The sequence below is a fragment of the Ipomoea nil genome, unplaced genomic scaffold (assembly GCF_001879475.1).
Source record: "Ipomoea nil cultivar Tokyo-kokei standard unplaced genomic scaffold, Asagao_1.1 scaffold1043, whole genome shotgun sequence".
Taxonomy (NCBI): domain Eukaryota; kingdom Viridiplantae; phylum Streptophyta; class Magnoliopsida; order Solanales; family Convolvulaceae; genus Ipomoea; species Ipomoea nil.
The window spans coordinates 3,260,327-3,276,525 of NW_017617471.1; the positions used below are offsets into that span (position 1 = coordinate 3,260,327).

Here is a 16,199-nt window from a genome sequence, read left to right on the forward strand (position 1 = left end):
TGGTCTTTCGCATAACATCAGTAGCGTTAATTTCAATTAGCGTTATTAAGACTTTATTCTCATTCTTTTTCCTCTTCGGCGAAACTTTTCCAACCCTATTGACAAATTTGCGAAGGGTTTAGTTGTGGCATTTCTTATTGCTTATTGCACGGGATATATTTGTAGTGTGATTTACCTCTCATGTATAATTTGCATGTTATTACATACATACATTAGATAATGGTTGCGGATTTAATTTCCATATTACCTAAAAATTTGCGAAGGTTTAGTGGCATTCTTGTTGACTACGAGGGTGTAGATTTAGAGCTTCGAAAAAAATTTGTTGCTTTTCTTGGGAATTAACAAATAGTTCGGAGGATTATTGTAGTGTATGTACCATTCCATACCCTAATCAAGAAATGTGATTTTTTTTTTAAAAGGGTCCTCGTATACAAAACCTAGTTGTGAATGCCAAAGACCAATTTGACAATTAACTTTCATCACCATTAAAAGATCAAATTAAATGCATGATGCATTCATGCACCGCCTCTACACATATAAAATTTTGACTTGTATAAAAAAATTTAGATGTCAATTCAGATACATGAATCTAAAATAATACGGAGTAATACCGTAACAAGTGTTTATACATTAAATAAAGTTATAAAGAAATATATAATTAGATTGGATCTTATTAGTTTATGAATCAATATTAAAAGTTGATAGAGTGAACCCTCCAGCGTGGCCATTTTGCTTTGGTGTCCACATTAAAATAAAGAGGTAGTTAAATTTTTATTTATATTAACGCAATAATATATAGCAGTAGGTTTAAAATTAACATCATCAACAATTCACGTTCAATTTATATATGTTTATATAAAATATAAAATACTAGTCACGAGAGATATCACCCAAAAAAAAAAATTTCGATCAAATTCATTGCATAAGATTTTTTTAATGTGATTTGTGGACTATTCTATTACATAAGAGTAAAGTAGGATTTACCTAGTGCACACTCACCCTTAGATAGTGACTATGAGTTTCTCTCGTAATTTAAAAATTAATTAATTAATAAAAAAAAACAATTCCGTGATCCTTATTTAGTTATTTTAAGTGTTGCATGTTTTCTCTAAGGCATTAATCATTTAATTATTACATAAAGGGAAAATGACACTTTTTCCCCCTGAGTTATATATTTATAGCACTTTCCCCCCCTCAATTATTTAGGTAAGCACATTAGCCCCTTCAATTATTCTAAAAGTGGTGATTTCCCCCCTAATATATTAAATTGACATTTATACCCTTAAAATAAACATTTTATTTATTGTATTTCTCCAACAAATTATTGCGTATACGTAGGGATGACCACGATTCGGTTCGAACTGAATCGGACACTATAGCAATCGAATTAAAAGTTTTCGGTTATGATTCAAATCTAGAATCCAATATTTGGATTTCAATTTATTAAAATTATGAATCAAAAAAATTGGATCCTGAACCGTGAACCGGCGGTTCCGGACCCGATTCGCGATTTTGAACCCTTTTTATTTTAAAATTTTATTTTTATTTTAAAAATAGTCTAAATTCAACAATAAATGTATTTTATTTTTTCAGTTTGGAACATGAACCGTCCGTTCCGGAATTTTAATAAACTCTAAATATCGAGTTTCGATTCTAAATTGTAATTGGAATATTTCGGTTTGGTTGCTATAGTGTTTAATTATTTGGTTTGAACCAAATTATGGTCATAATTTGTTGGAGAAGAAAAATAAATAAAATATTTATTTTAAGGGTAAATATGTTCATTTAACATTTTAGGGGGAAAAACAACCATTTGAATAATTGAGGGGGGAAAAGTGCTATAAGTATATAACTTAGGGGGAAAAAGTGTCATTTTCCCTTACATAAATCTATAGTATAGTTTTATATATATATATATATATATATATATATATATATATATATATATATATATATATATATATATATATATATATATATATTAAAGTACTGTTTATTAATATAATATAAGTATGAAAATGGAGTCAAATAGCTTGTAGTTCAATGACATCAGTCATTGATTCTTTATGCTTCGATAGGTTCTCTTGCAAGGACAGATTCAGAAATCTTCGCCAGTGGGGACGAAAGATTAAAAATCAATGAGATATTTAAAAAAAAAAAAAAAACTATTTAAAGGTCGAGTCATAAAAAATTATTAATTAGGATGAAAAAATAAAATACATTAAAATGAGATTTAATGAATACTCAAAGCAAAATGTGAAATATAATTAATAATTATGTATATATATAAAAGGGACCTGTACATACAATATATATAAATGGAATGGGGGTGGAAAAAGTAGGGAGAGCTGCCCTCACTGTCTCTATTGTGGCTCCACCACTCTTCTCTTGAGAACATTTACAGGTATGTTAATGAATGACAAAATTATAACAATTTGATTTATTTTTTATTTCAAGTTCTCTAATTATAACTATTTTAAAAATATTTGGTGAACGTAAACTTTGCCCATGCTAATAAATCTTGAACACATTTGAATAAATGAAATTCATCCGTAAATAAGATGATGTAAAGTAGAAGAAAGATGAGAGTAGGAAATTGCAGGCGGGGCGGAATGGGTTATGATGAAGAATATAATGGTCCCAAATAAAACCGGCAATCACCTAAAATGTATGAGCTCTCATTTCAAGGGAGGATTTGGTGAATGGTGATAAAGAAGAATGCAATATAATGGATTCCTTTGAATTCTTTGGTTGGGACATTTCAATTCAAATCAATGATTCTTGCCGGGGATTGTGGGTCTCCTTTCTTCACATTAAAGTACATGCGATTGGGATTGCCATTGCCTTTCTATCCTCGGGGGTAGGGTACCTTGGTTTTCATACTTTATATATTAATTCAAGTTAGAAGATAACACATTACAAATTATAAAAAGAGGGTTAAAAATTCATTTTGAACAACCAGACATAGAAACGGACGGCTTGACTAATTATGAATTGTTCAATTCACTTATCGTTTAACAAAAGCTAAAAACACATGGACATTGTCATAATGAAGTTTCTTTAGCCAAACTTAGCTTCGCCCCCGCTAATGTCTCTGCTTTCCTGGGGGAGAAATTAAAACACCCCTCCATTGAACTCCTCTAGCATCAACAAAACCTCCATTTTCATCTAAAATCGCAATCACTACTTAAAACGTGTGCATTGAGTAAATCTCGTTGTATGTAATATCTAAAAAATCACTCAATTTCTATAGTGACATTAACTTATGATTGATTTTAAGTAGAAGGAAAATTGCATCTTTAGTCCCTGAGTTATAACCAAGTTCCGACTCAGTCTCAGTTATGACCGTTTTCGAGTTTAGTCCCTCAGTTATGAGCAAAGTGACGAGTTTGGTCCCTAGCGTTAATATTCTGTCTACAACTAATGGAAAACTTAAAAACAATTTAATAATAGAGGGGTAAAATAAGAATTTCAAATTATAATCCTCTTTTTATGTTGAAACTCGTTGTGCAACAGTCATTATTTTCTTCTTATACCTACAGTTGAAGGTCTTTTTCTTCCCCAAGCTCTGAAATCTCCCACTTCCGTTAGATATAAGAAGAAAATAATGACGGTTGAGCAATGAGTTTCAACATAAGAAGGAGATTATAATTTGAAATTCTTATTTTAACCCTCTATTATTACATTATTTTTAAGTTTTCCGTTAGTTGCAGACAGAATATTAACGTTAGGGACCAAACTCGCCACTTTACTCATAATAACTTAGGGACTGAGTCGGAACTTGATTATAACTCAAGAATTAAAGATGCAATTTTCCCTAACTAGAATTAATATTAGATTTCTTATAGCTTAATTTTAACCTTGTGTTATAGTAAAACATTAAAACCAAAACAATACATTATGAATTTAGTCACCCGAAATACTAAATTTTAGTAGACTAATTCCCCATGCCACTTCATCTCCCAAACCAAAACATACTTAATTCCCAGTAATCCACCCCCCCCCCCCCCCCCCCCCCCTCCCGGAATCCTTTCCTTCCTTAAACTCTGCAACTCGAGAATAAAGTAGGTGTTGTCACAAACATCAGTGTTCCTCCTGCAAAATATCGTTCTGCAAACAAATCTTTTCACACCCATATGCATTGATCATCTCTTTTCCTACATACCCTTTGTGACAGAGAAGCAAATCTTTTTGCCAGCTCCTATTTAGGTTTCTTGCCTTTATTCTCAATTCTTCTAATTCCACCATTAAACAAAACAAAACAAATAAAATAAAAATATTATCCTAGCTAATCACAGCTTCCTAGTGCGTGCACCATGTTCTGCAGCAAAGAATCCTATATATATGTACATATAAATATAAATATCTTTTGTTTTTAACGTTTATTATCACCGCATTAAGATTAATCGAGATTCAGTTTAGATCAAATTTTAAAAAATATCGATCTGACACCGAATTCTTCACCTTGCACACATACAAGAGTCAATCCTTTTTGAGTAAATACCTAAAATGGTCCCTCGACTATAGCTAAATTCACAAATTGGTCCTCAACTTTCAATTTTAACCAATTAAGTCATTAACTTTGTAGTTTTGACACGATTTGGTCCTCTATCTATTTGACCGTTTGTTGACCGTGATAGACGATCTCCAGAAGAACCTTCAGCTCTCGTTGGAGCACGTGGAGGCCTTCAGGATGACGTTGCACTGGTTCGGAAACACGTCGTCTTCTTCGCTTTGGTACGAACTCAACTACATTAAATCCAAAGGGAGGATGAAGAAAGACGACCGAATTTGGTAGATTGCTTTCGGCAGTGGATTAAAATGTAACAGTGCAGTCTGAAAATGCAACCAGAACCTTAAAAAATCGACGATGGACTATGAAATTACATAAATATCCTCAAAATCACAGTTTGTACAAACGGTCAAATAGACAGAGGACCAAATTGTGTTAAAATTACAAAGTTAAGGACTTAATTGGTTGAAATTGAAAGTCGCGAACCAATTTGTGAATTTAGCTATAGTCGAGGGACCATTTTGAGTATTTACTCATCTTTTTTTACAGTTATTTAACGGTCCGCTTACAAACTAACTTGCTAGCTAGGTTTATGGATAAATGCAAAACTAATTAAATCCCAGGGTGCATATAATAATAAAAGATGGGAACAATATGCCGTCCTTTGTGATTGTCTGGAATATTTTTCTGGTACGAAGTGGTAAGTTGTGGCCTTAGGAAGAGGTGTAAGGGCATTTATGGGTGCATATATGCCCTTAAGCAGTGCCTTTGGGTCACCAATGTTTTCCACCAACCACAATTGTCCTGCCTTATTAGATTCACCTAATCACCTGCCATTCACTATTACTTACACCAAAGCATTACATGTCCTACGATACTTACATTATACCCGGCGTTAGTTCTTGAAAACTTTACAATTAACATGCAGACATACATATATAATCTCCGGAAAATTTATAATAGCATGTTTTGATAGTGAACTAAGTAAAAAATTAAAAATTAAACCAGTTTGATTGGCGTGAATGGTCGTTGTGCACTTTCATCGTTTAAGATAGGTCAAGAGTTCAGAATTCCATCTTGTATAAAAAAAACTATTTGGACTTACTTGTGCGAACGAAAATTAGTTTGAGTATGGTCTGAGTTTAAAGTGTCTCCTATAGTTAGAGTCTGAGTTTTTTGCAATTTTGGTCCCACGACTATAGTGACACTATCAGAATTGATCCACGACTTTCAAACCTTGCAATTTTAGTCCACGACTATTGTTTTTTGGCAAAAATGGTCCTTCCGATCACTTTTCTGTCAAAATTCCACCGGAGTAAAAGTTCTTCATTTTTAAGAGGGCTAAATTTGACATTTCCCTTAATAATTCTTTCTAGATCAAAAACAATTCTTTATTGCAAAATATGGCAGCAAACAATCAGTAATACAAGCCCTCTTAAACATGTCAAATTTAGCACTCTTAAAAATGAAAAAATTATACGCCGGTGAAATTTTGACGGAAAAGTGGCCGGAAGGACTATTTTTGCCAAAAAAACAATAGTCGTGGACTAAAATTGCAAGGTTTGAAAGTCGTGGATCAATTATGATAATGTCACTATAGTCGTGGGACAAAAAATGCAAAAAACTCGCTAGAGTCTACTCAAGGCACATCGTGATTAATAACCACATCCTAGGTCACTTTGACTCTGAATATTCAGACTTGAAATCTTGGGGTTACATACCAGGCCAACAACCCAACGAATTATATAACTCTATCATTTAACAAATTTTGAAGAAAAGTAATGTATTTTTTTTAGGTGACGAGAGAAACACGTAGTCACTATTCAAGAATATGCATTGTGTAAATTAATTGCGCTACTGTGTAATGGAATATCTTATATGACAAGCTCGATCAGGTGGGCGGGTATTAATGAATTTTGTTTATATTAAACTTTAATATTTTGAGTATAATAGGACGGTGACGCCCCATTGAATCAATCGTTATACCTGCACCATGGCGCGCGCATCACTGTGCGCCCCGCGCCTCCCAAAACGATGTCGTTTTGGGAGGCGCGGAAGGGAGTCGACGTGATTATGTGTATTTGTTTATATCATTATGTGTATTTGTTTATACAATTATGTGTATTTTTTATACAGTTATGTGTGTTTGTTTATACAATTATGTGTATTTATTTATACAATTATGTGTATTTTTTTATACAGTTATGTAAAACGACGTCGTTTTGCATCAGGGCGCACAATGCAATGCGCGCCCTGGTGCACGATATAAATTGCCCCATTTAATGTGGCTAGCTTAGTTATAAGTACGTATGTATTGTTTAGTGGGCCTTAGTCTGTATGGGCTTCTACTGTTTGTTGTGTTCATACAGGATTTGCTTGTGTCCCCCAATTCAACGTTCTCTTCTATATATTACTTGTCTACTAACCTTTACATCTCTAAATAGCTAGAGGAGCTCACTTGTGGGCAATCTAGTTAACATGGTAGGGTTGACCACCCGTCACGAAGAGATGAAACGATAAGTTATAATAGCTCCCAAACCATACAAATTAAGAAAATCAAGATAAATCGTATTAAGAAGATCATGTACAATAAGTTCAATTGAAAAAGTATTAGCAATAATCAAGCTCGTAATCATTAATGTATTGAAATCGTGTTTTACCCACTCATGTACTACTTCCAAGACTGCTATCTTGTGTTTTTTTTTTTTTTTTTGGGTACATCATTTGAATATGCATTGATATTGAAAATTCAGACTTATTTTTGGTCGTTAAAATAGCATTTAGAAAACATTTAGAACAATAATGACGGTTTGGCCGAGTGGTCTAAGGCGCCAGATTTAGGCTCTAGTCCGAAAGGGCGTGGGTTCAAATCCTACAGCCGTCATTTAGCCGTTTTTTGTTGTGTTGTATACAATTGGTTGGCACGGCTGCATCACTAGGCTAATTAAGTTCACATTCACAGCAAAGTACAAACCAATTAAGCATGAGGTCGCAGATTTTGACAAATTAGGCTTCCATGGAGCACTGTAATCCACAAATAATTAAGTCTCAATCAAACCAAAATTATCTTTCTCAGCCGGTTCTTGCTTGGCCAAATGTCCATTTATGACTAGTACATCTATCTGGTGGGCTAATTAAGCATTTACTAATGCATATATGTTGATCTTATTGCAAGCTAAGGATCTTGAAGCTCAAAATCATGACTGCATAAGCCAGCCATTTCTGTAAGGTTTCTGGTCTAAAAAATGGCTTGTATATAAACTCATGATGATGATCTTGATATATGTTACCTTTATCATAGTAAAAATGAAAGTGATCAGACAGAATAATCCTCTTACAAACATGCAGGAAATGGAATGAGATCGAGAGCAACTAAACACGTAAGATGAAGCATTAATTGACATATCATCATATCATATCGTTGTGTGATTAAGTAATGACATTTGGAGCATGCAGCACCATTATATTAATATTGCCCATCATCTCTTCCAACCACCTCATTATATATATTGCCGGCCTCCATCATCTTCAATCATAGCGTGATGGATGGCATCCGAGGGCAACCCCAATCAAATTGGTCGAACAGTTGACTTTGTAATTACAAGGCTCAAAATTTGACTCTTCATAGCCTGGTTGGTTTGAGGCAATTACTATGGGTAACCACTAACCAATGTTGGTTTACCTCATTGTGATCCTTTGTCGGTTAGAGTCACAATGCGGGTTTCACCATGAACGCTCATTCGAGTAATGATTATAACGGCTACTAAAGTAAAATTTCTTTTAACTTATATTGAGTTAATTCATGATTTGAAGCATTTGTAAATATTTTATGGATGAGATGTGAAAGCCATGCCCAATCACACAACCCTTATCCTTAGGAACTCCATCCATAAATTCTTCTCTCCAATAGTATGGCAAGGAATGCCAAAAGAAGTCATTTGTACTGTTCCAGCAATTATTATTTTATTTGTGTGCCTTGTGCCAATATTCTTTGTTTGCCAAACGCCCAACCTATACCATAAGTACTCCATCATCTCTATTTATGATATTACAAATTTTATGGGAGAAAAAGACAATACAAATTTTAAATATTTCATTTGTGAGGGGCCCTCATGTACATATATGTCATAAAAATAAGAGTAAAGACAACACATGTCAAGCATGCCATATGATCTAATTCTTATTATAATTTATTTTTTTCTGTGTGATTTGAAAATTGCTACATATGTGTGAAGTTTATTCAATGCACACTCTCAAGCAATAATTATTTACATGATTCGTCTCTCCCATACAAAATAAGATTTATGAGATTACAAATAAATATTTTTATTGTACGTATATGTCATAAAATACAAAAAAAAAAAAAAAAAAAAAAAAAGGACCATTTCATATATAAATCCTTAATTGTGATCATTCCCAATGCAAACCCATTATTTCATAGCCTACATTCCTAAGATGATCAATGCATTTGCGTAATATGTTGATATCCTCTTTCTGATCTATTGCAATTGCAACGGCAAATTATATTATGCACCGCGGTGCATAATCGATTATGCACCGCGCGTTTTTTTTTTTTTAAATGAAAATAAATCGTGTTTGTTTCTGTCGTTTCGCACCCTTTTACAAAAAGTAACTCTGTTATTCAGTGTCATTTTGTACACACTGCAGTTTCAGTTCAACACAACTACAGTTTCATTTCGATATAACTATAGTTTCATTCGATATTTATAGACTCAAATATGTGAAAATGTTATTTAATTTTATTTTATATACACTATAGTTTCATTAAAACACAACTACATGATCATTTTGATATAATTACAGCTTCATTGTACAATATACACTCAAATATGTGAAATGTTATTCAGTTTCATTTTATATACACTGCAGTTTCATTTCACTATAACTACAGTATCATTTTGATATAACTGCAGTGTCGGTTTAGATATACTGTAGTGTCAGTTGGTGTTTAATACACCAAACAAGCGGACTCCGTTAACTCTAACGGCGGGCCGTTTCTTTATTTAAATAAAACGACATCGTTTTAACAGTGTCGATTTAAACACACTGTAGTGTCTGGCGCGCGGTGCATAATCGATTATGCACCGCGGTGCATAATATAACGACCCGATTGCAACCATTAATTAATAATGCATTTTCAAACTTGCACCAAAAAAAAAAAATTTGCATTTTCAAACTTCTCTGCCAATATATTAAAGTTGGATTGACATGCATTTTGATCACTTTATTTTAATTTATCTAAATAATCCGTAACAATAATTTTTGTAAAGTCAATTGAAAAGTAAATTAAACTTAAGAGCAACTCCAATAGGGGTTCATTCATAGCTTTTGAAACACTAAGATCTCCTTTACTAAGCTTTTGACAAATGAAAGTGGTAGATTTTGGAAATTTCTTTCTCTTGCAAAAATAAATAAATAAATAAATAAATAAAAATTTGCCAGCTTCATCCCCTCGTGTGGGTCTCACAAAGAAAAGAAGAAAGACGCAAGTTGTGCGTGGGCTGCACCTTTGCGCCCATCGGCCGTATTTAGAGCCTGTAATTTTTATTTTTTATTTTTTAAATTTTGCTGACATTTTTTTTAACCTCATTTTCTCATTTTCTCTTTCATAATCACACCTACAAAAACTCCTCAAAAACCACACCCAAAACCTCCACTATTGAGGATGCCTTAACTGCAATGATACAATTTATTTCGAGAATAACATTATGAAAATCTGTTGTTTGGTCCAACAATCATTATTATGTGGACCACGGTCCAAAAATACATAAAATACTTTATTTTAACTTATAAAATATAATATTTTAACACATAAAGTACGTTATTCTAACTCATAAAAATATATTATCTTATCCCATAAATTTCATTATTTTAACACATAAAGTATTGTACATTATTCTAATACATAAAGGACATGACATTATTCTAACTCATAAAATAAATTATCTTACCTCATAATGTTCATTATTCTAACACGCACGTGGAACAAATATTTTATTTTTCCTTTTTAACATCAAAATGACGTTTGTGCTACGGTCCACACAATAATTTACCTTGTTCCAAGAACTCCTTTATAAACTAACAAATCCACCAAATTAGGATTAGAGAGATTTAGAGTGGTCACTAAACCAGTAGACTTGGTGGGCTCAACTACCTTACTTTTATATATATATATATATATATATATATATATATATATATATATATATATATAATTGATAGTTAGACCTAATAATTTAATTTAGCTTAACTATATTTGCTTATTCTCTAATCTCAATAATACCAACATGCCCCTAAGCATTGGTATAGTAGATTGAAAACTTCACTTAATATTTATTCTATCCAACAAAATGTGAAATAGTCTTAAGTAACGTATATATATATATATATATATATATATATATATATATATATATATATAGTCGTATATATTACTAAGGCTCTGTTTGACAAAGCTTATTTAGGAGCTTATAGCTTATTTTAAGCTACTAATAAGCTATAAGCTCTGTTTGGTAATGTTCCTAAAATAAGTTTCTAACTTAAAATAAGAGCTTATTTTTCAAAATAAGCTCATAGCTTCCTAACTTTTTTTCCATCTTTATCCTTATTATTTTAAAGAAATGACATAATTTTACCCTTCCCAATTAAAACACTTTTCTCTTCTCTTTTATCCGCAACTTTCACCTCAAATATTATTATTATTATTTTTGAAGAGATTGTTGTTGTTGTTATTATTATTATTATTATTATTATTATTATTATTATTATGAGATTTGCAACAATATTGCTACTTCATTATGAGATGCTAAATCATGATTATTCTAATAGTTTTATATCAAAATGTTAAATTTTAATATGTAAACAAATTAATTTAAATTTTATGAAAATGTCATTTTTAGTCTTTTTACATTTATCAGCTTATCAAAAAGCTAATTTACCAAACACTTTCAATCATAACAGCTAGTTTAACAGCTCTTCAGTTTTCAGCTCCGAGCTTATAGCTTTTCAACTTTCAGCTCCTAGCTTATAGCTTTTCAGTTAGATTTACGAAACAGAGTCTAACTACTGCTAGCTATTAACTTAAGTATGTGATGAGTGTGTACAATTATCTATCAAGACCGTATCGTATTAATATTAAAAATTAGGTAAGGTTACTGGATAACACCTCACATACTATGATGCAATGACAATATATATATAACATGTACTAAAAAAAGTATTAAATGTTACGTTATTTAAACCGTCTTAATACATACTCAACAAACTTTGACTACTCTGGGAGAACTCAAAATCACTCGTTAGACCATTCCATTCAACTTGTAAATATTTGTTTGGTTAGGTTAAACTATTACAGTATATATATATATATGCACCCCCACCTATGAAATGCCAATTCCTCTCTTAGTTCATTCATCATGGGCTCTCCTACAAAATCCTCAACTCTTAAGCTCATTGCTCCTGCGTCCATTCCTCTTCTCGTAGCAATCATCCTCTTCTCTTCTTATGGAACCCCAAAACATTCATCGTCCGACAGAGGATTTGGTGATGACAAACAAGTGATCCCAATCGTCGGCGCGGTCGGGCCGGAGAGCTTCGCGTTCGACCCCAACGGCGGCGGCCCTTATACTGGCGTGTCCGACGGCCGGATTATCAAGTGGCAGCGCAACGAAAGCCGGTGGGTTGATTTCGCCGTTACGTCGCCGGAGAGGTGAGGATTTACCTTATCGGAGTTTATTATTATTTTAATTATTATATTGTTCTTGAATCATTGAATGTCACGTTACATGACTGTTGTGTTCATAGAATATACTGTCACGTAAAGACCATTAAAGACAGTCCCAGAAGAAACAATAATGCAATTTTCGTGAGTAACCGACAAAGAATTTTTAGTATGCATTTCTGCGAATTTACCAGAAACATCATGTGTTCTGTGTTCATAAATACGAAGTTGTCGAGGTGGGGTTGCTATTGGGGGAAAGTTGGGTAAATGGAAGTACAACCTGGTATTCGGGAAAAGTAATAGGGCGTGTTTGCTGTTTTTGTTTTGGAGGGTTTATTAAGTTATACTCCGTAGTTATCTAATTGTAATTTGTACAATTATAGTAGGGGACTATAAGCATTCAAAAATTTTGTTGGTAAGTTACTAAAATAGGTAAGTTAATTATTTAATCGGTTATTTTATTTTATTATTTTATTGTACCATTAAAAAGCAGTTGGAATAATGGATTTAATCACCCTTCTAAATGCACCTGGCCTAGTGATGCCACTATGGCACTGTTGCTTAATCTTAAATAATTACAAAGAGCATAGAACTAAGAGCATCTCCAATAATTGTAAGTTTTTGCATGTGTGACTAGAGAGAAAAAAGATGAGAGTGAATGGAAAAAAAAAAAAAAAAAAAAAGAAAACAAAACAAAATCTGAAAAAAAAAAAAAATCTTTAGATTAACAGCCCCGGTTGGGCACTGTGTTGCGCCTCACACACCACAAATGGCGTTGTTGTTGCACTATGGTGGGGCCCACTTCACTGCCAAAAACCAAGTGCTTGCAATGTGCACTCAAATCTTCTCTCTTCTTACCCTCTATGCTCCACGTAAGCTTGTCTTCCTCAAAAACCACAATTGGGAATGCCCTAATGCTTATTTAACTTATAAAAAAAAAAAAAAAGGAACATAGAATTAATATCATCACTGTATTTAAATGACAATGAAGTAGAGCTATCAAAACGGGCCGACGGGGCCGAGCCTGGCAAAGCCCGTAGATTAGACGATTGTGGGCTAAAAAGCCCGCTATAATACAGGCTTTGATTTTTAGAGCCCACTTTGTCCTTTTGGCGGAAAGGAACGGACTAGCCCGGCGAATTAAGCCCATTTTAATGACTCTACAATGAAGCCCTTTATTGGATCAATGGGAGGGACAACCTAGCAGTGTAGAGAAGGCACCCCTCTCATATGAGGAATACTCAAAAATCTATTAAGTTCTATTGGTGGCTAACAAGAAAATGCATAATATGATTTTGCTCTCTATAGATCAGATATACTATTTAAATGTGAATGGAAGTCTTTAATATTAGTTTTTTTTTTTTTTTTTTTGGTATGGGTTTCTACCTTTTGATATTAGTTAATCACATTATAAAACAGTAATATTTATTATCTTTACAAAGACTTGTAATTAGAAGTGAGTAACACTAACATCAATCCAAATTATAAAATAGAAGTGATGGCCGTCCAAACCATTTTGTTCAAATGATCCCTTACCAATTGGGGTAGTGGGGCAATGACTGCCGAATGCACCTTAAGTTTAAACCCAAATCTAGTATAGTACTAAAAACAAAACTTAGTATCTAAATGCAAATGAAGCTCATTATATTATGAAATATTAATCAGTTTATGTTTACAGAAATGGGTGTGGAGGTGCAGGAGATGATAGTGCGAGGGAGCACGTATGTGGGCGGCCATTGGGCCTCCATTTTGACCAAAAGAATGGACATCTTATGGTTGCAGATGCCTATTTTGGCCTTCTTACCGTGACACCAAATGGTGGCATTGCAACTCCGGTTGCTAAACAGGCCGAAGGAGTCTCCTTTGGATTCACCAACTCTTTGGACATTGATCAGGCAACTGGAGTCGTCTTTTTCACCGATAGCAGCACCAAATACCAAAGAAGGTAAGTCATTTATGGGACAAATTCAATCCAGTTGATTTGATAGTCACAATGTTATAAGTTGGACGCTTAATGACTTTATTGGTTTGAGTCAATTAACTATGAACAATCTTGGTTGATAGACATACTAGTTTACTTCCTGGTGGTCATTTGCCGGTTAAAGTCAGTTAAAGGACAATCTAGACTAATCCTAGTTTACTACCTACTGATGACCATTTCCCGGTTAAGATGACAAAACCAACACTCTCTCGAATTGTTTTTTTGTAAATTGTAATCACCCAAAAAATGAAGTCATTGATTATTGTGGATATTCTATTTTCAGGAATTATATTTCTGCGATAGTTAGCGGTGACGAAACGGGGAGGCTAATGAAATACGATCCAGAAAGCAAGCAAATCTCCGTCATTCTCCGAAACCTCAAGTTCCCCAACGGCGTGTCACTAAGCAAAGACGGCGACTTTCTCCTCGTCGCAGAAACCACGACATGCAGGATACTGAAACTGTGGCTCAAAGCTCCAAAAACAGGGGAAGTAGAAACCATAGCCGAACTCCCAGGATTCCCAGACAACATTAAAAGGAACGACAGAGGCGAGTTCTGGGTGGGAGTTCATTCCAGGAGGAGGACATTCATGAAATGGGCATTGTCAAAATTTTGGGTTGGGAATGCTTTGGTCAAACTTCCGTTTGATCTTACCAAGGCTTATTCGTATCTGGGCAGTGTTGTTGGTGGATATGGGTTTGGAGTGAGGATGAATGGAAATGGAGATGTTTTGGAGGTTTTGGAAGGTAGTGTTAATGGGAGAAGATGGAAGTATGTGAGTGAGATTGAGGAAGAAGATGATGGGAATTTGTGGATAGGATCTGTGAAAATGCCATTTGCAGTTAAAGAAAAGATATCAACATAGGTGTGACATTATTATTACTACGGAGTATTTATTAATCTTGGTTGCTCTATACATTATTCCCAAAATGTTGAATTTCCCAATCCAAGGACTTCCAACTCCCGGTCCGACAAAATAACGGCGAAGATGTAAATCATGATAACTAAGCTGAACACAGATACTAAATATTTATTTACTGCATAAACTTCATCCCTATGACCAACTGAGTTATCAATGGGGCCGTGTTGCTTTATACATATTTGCACTAGTAGTACGCCCTGAGATGGTGGATTGCCAATTGCCAAATGATTATTTATTTGAGAAAATTTTAGTTTTGATCATATGACTATATGGTTCTTGTTAATTTCAACTCTTGACTTTTAAAAGTATCAATTTAGTATCTTAACTATGCAATTTTTGTCAATTTTGATCACTTCGACCAAATTTCGCCGAATAATTTTAATTGGTCAAATAATGAGAGTATTTTAGTCATTTTACTTTCATTCTTTCTTCTCCAATGAGTCCTTTTCTTTTCTACATGTCCGGCGATCGCCTTTTCTCCATTTCCAACAACATCCTCTGCTCATTTCCATGAAAGTACCCAACAATACTCAAACCCTTATCACCATAGTACTCTATCTAAAAAAAAAAAAAAAAAAAAAAAAAAACTAAATTTTGATTAAGAGCTGACCACTGAACCCTAAACCTAAAATATCATTTTTTTAAATGAAAATTGGGAATGAAGGGTATATTCGAATGACCATGATGAGGGAGATCTCAAAAGGAGGGAGGACTCCAAGTTGAGAGTGGAAGATAGGGACTAAATCAGTGACTTCGACGGTGCTGCCAGTGGGTGAGGGACGACCGAGGAGAACGCTGTTGATGACAGAAGATTTGTGCTTGAGGGCATGGAGGACGAGCTTGATGTAGGCGTTTTGGTGCTGTTTTTGCTCTGGTATAGTGCAGCCGCAACTTCCTCCATTTTCATCCTCGCAACCTCGCCGCCGGCGGCGTAAAGCAGATCCCAATCAGCTTCCTCCATCATTTTCATTGCATTCGTCGGAAACGGGAGAGAAAGGAATGGACTTGGGAAGAATAAAAGAGACGTGAAATGACCAAAAT

At 33.9% G+C, this 16,199-nt stretch overlaps 1 protein-coding gene and 1 non-coding gene across 2 annotated transcripts; both read left to right on the plus strand.

Annotated features, from left to right (window-relative positions):
• The first annotated feature begins 7,317 nt into the window (after positions 1-7,317).
• TRNAL-UAG lies at positions 7,318-7,397 on the plus strand. Its single transcript has one exon. It is a non-coding gene; the product is annotated as a tRNA-Leu (tRNA).
• Positions 7,398-11,910: 4,513 nt separating this feature from the next.
• On the plus strand, positions 11,911-15,383 carry LOC109180952 (protein STRICTOSIDINE SYNTHASE-LIKE 2-like). The gene is made up of 3 exons (XM_019330677.1): positions 11,911-12,242; positions 13,933-14,199; positions 14,519-15,383. The coding sequence occupies exons 1-3, from the start codon at positions 11,950-11,952 to the stop codon at positions 15,099-15,101; spliced, it is 1,143 nt and encodes a 380-aa protein (XP_019186222.1). The 5' UTR covers positions 11,911-11,949; the 3' UTR covers positions 15,102-15,383.
• The last annotated feature ends 816 nt before the right edge of the window (positions 15,384-16,199 follow it).

What these genes read in the sequence shown, in the direction of transcription:
- LOC109180952 (XM_019330677.1), top strand. Translation starts at nt 11,950, where the DNA reads ATGGGCTCTCCTACAAAATCCTCAACTCTTAAGCTCATTGCTCCTGCG. An exon ending in GCCGTTACGTCGCCGGAGAG is followed by an intron (nt 12,243 to 13,932) that starts GTGAGGATTTAC and finishes TTATGTTTACAG; the next exon opens with AAATGGGTGTGGAGGTGCAG. An exon ending in AGCACCAAATACCAAAGAAG is followed by an intron (nt 14,200 to 14,518) that starts GTAAGTCATTTA and finishes TTCTATTTTCAG; the next exon opens with GAATTATATTTCTGCGATAG.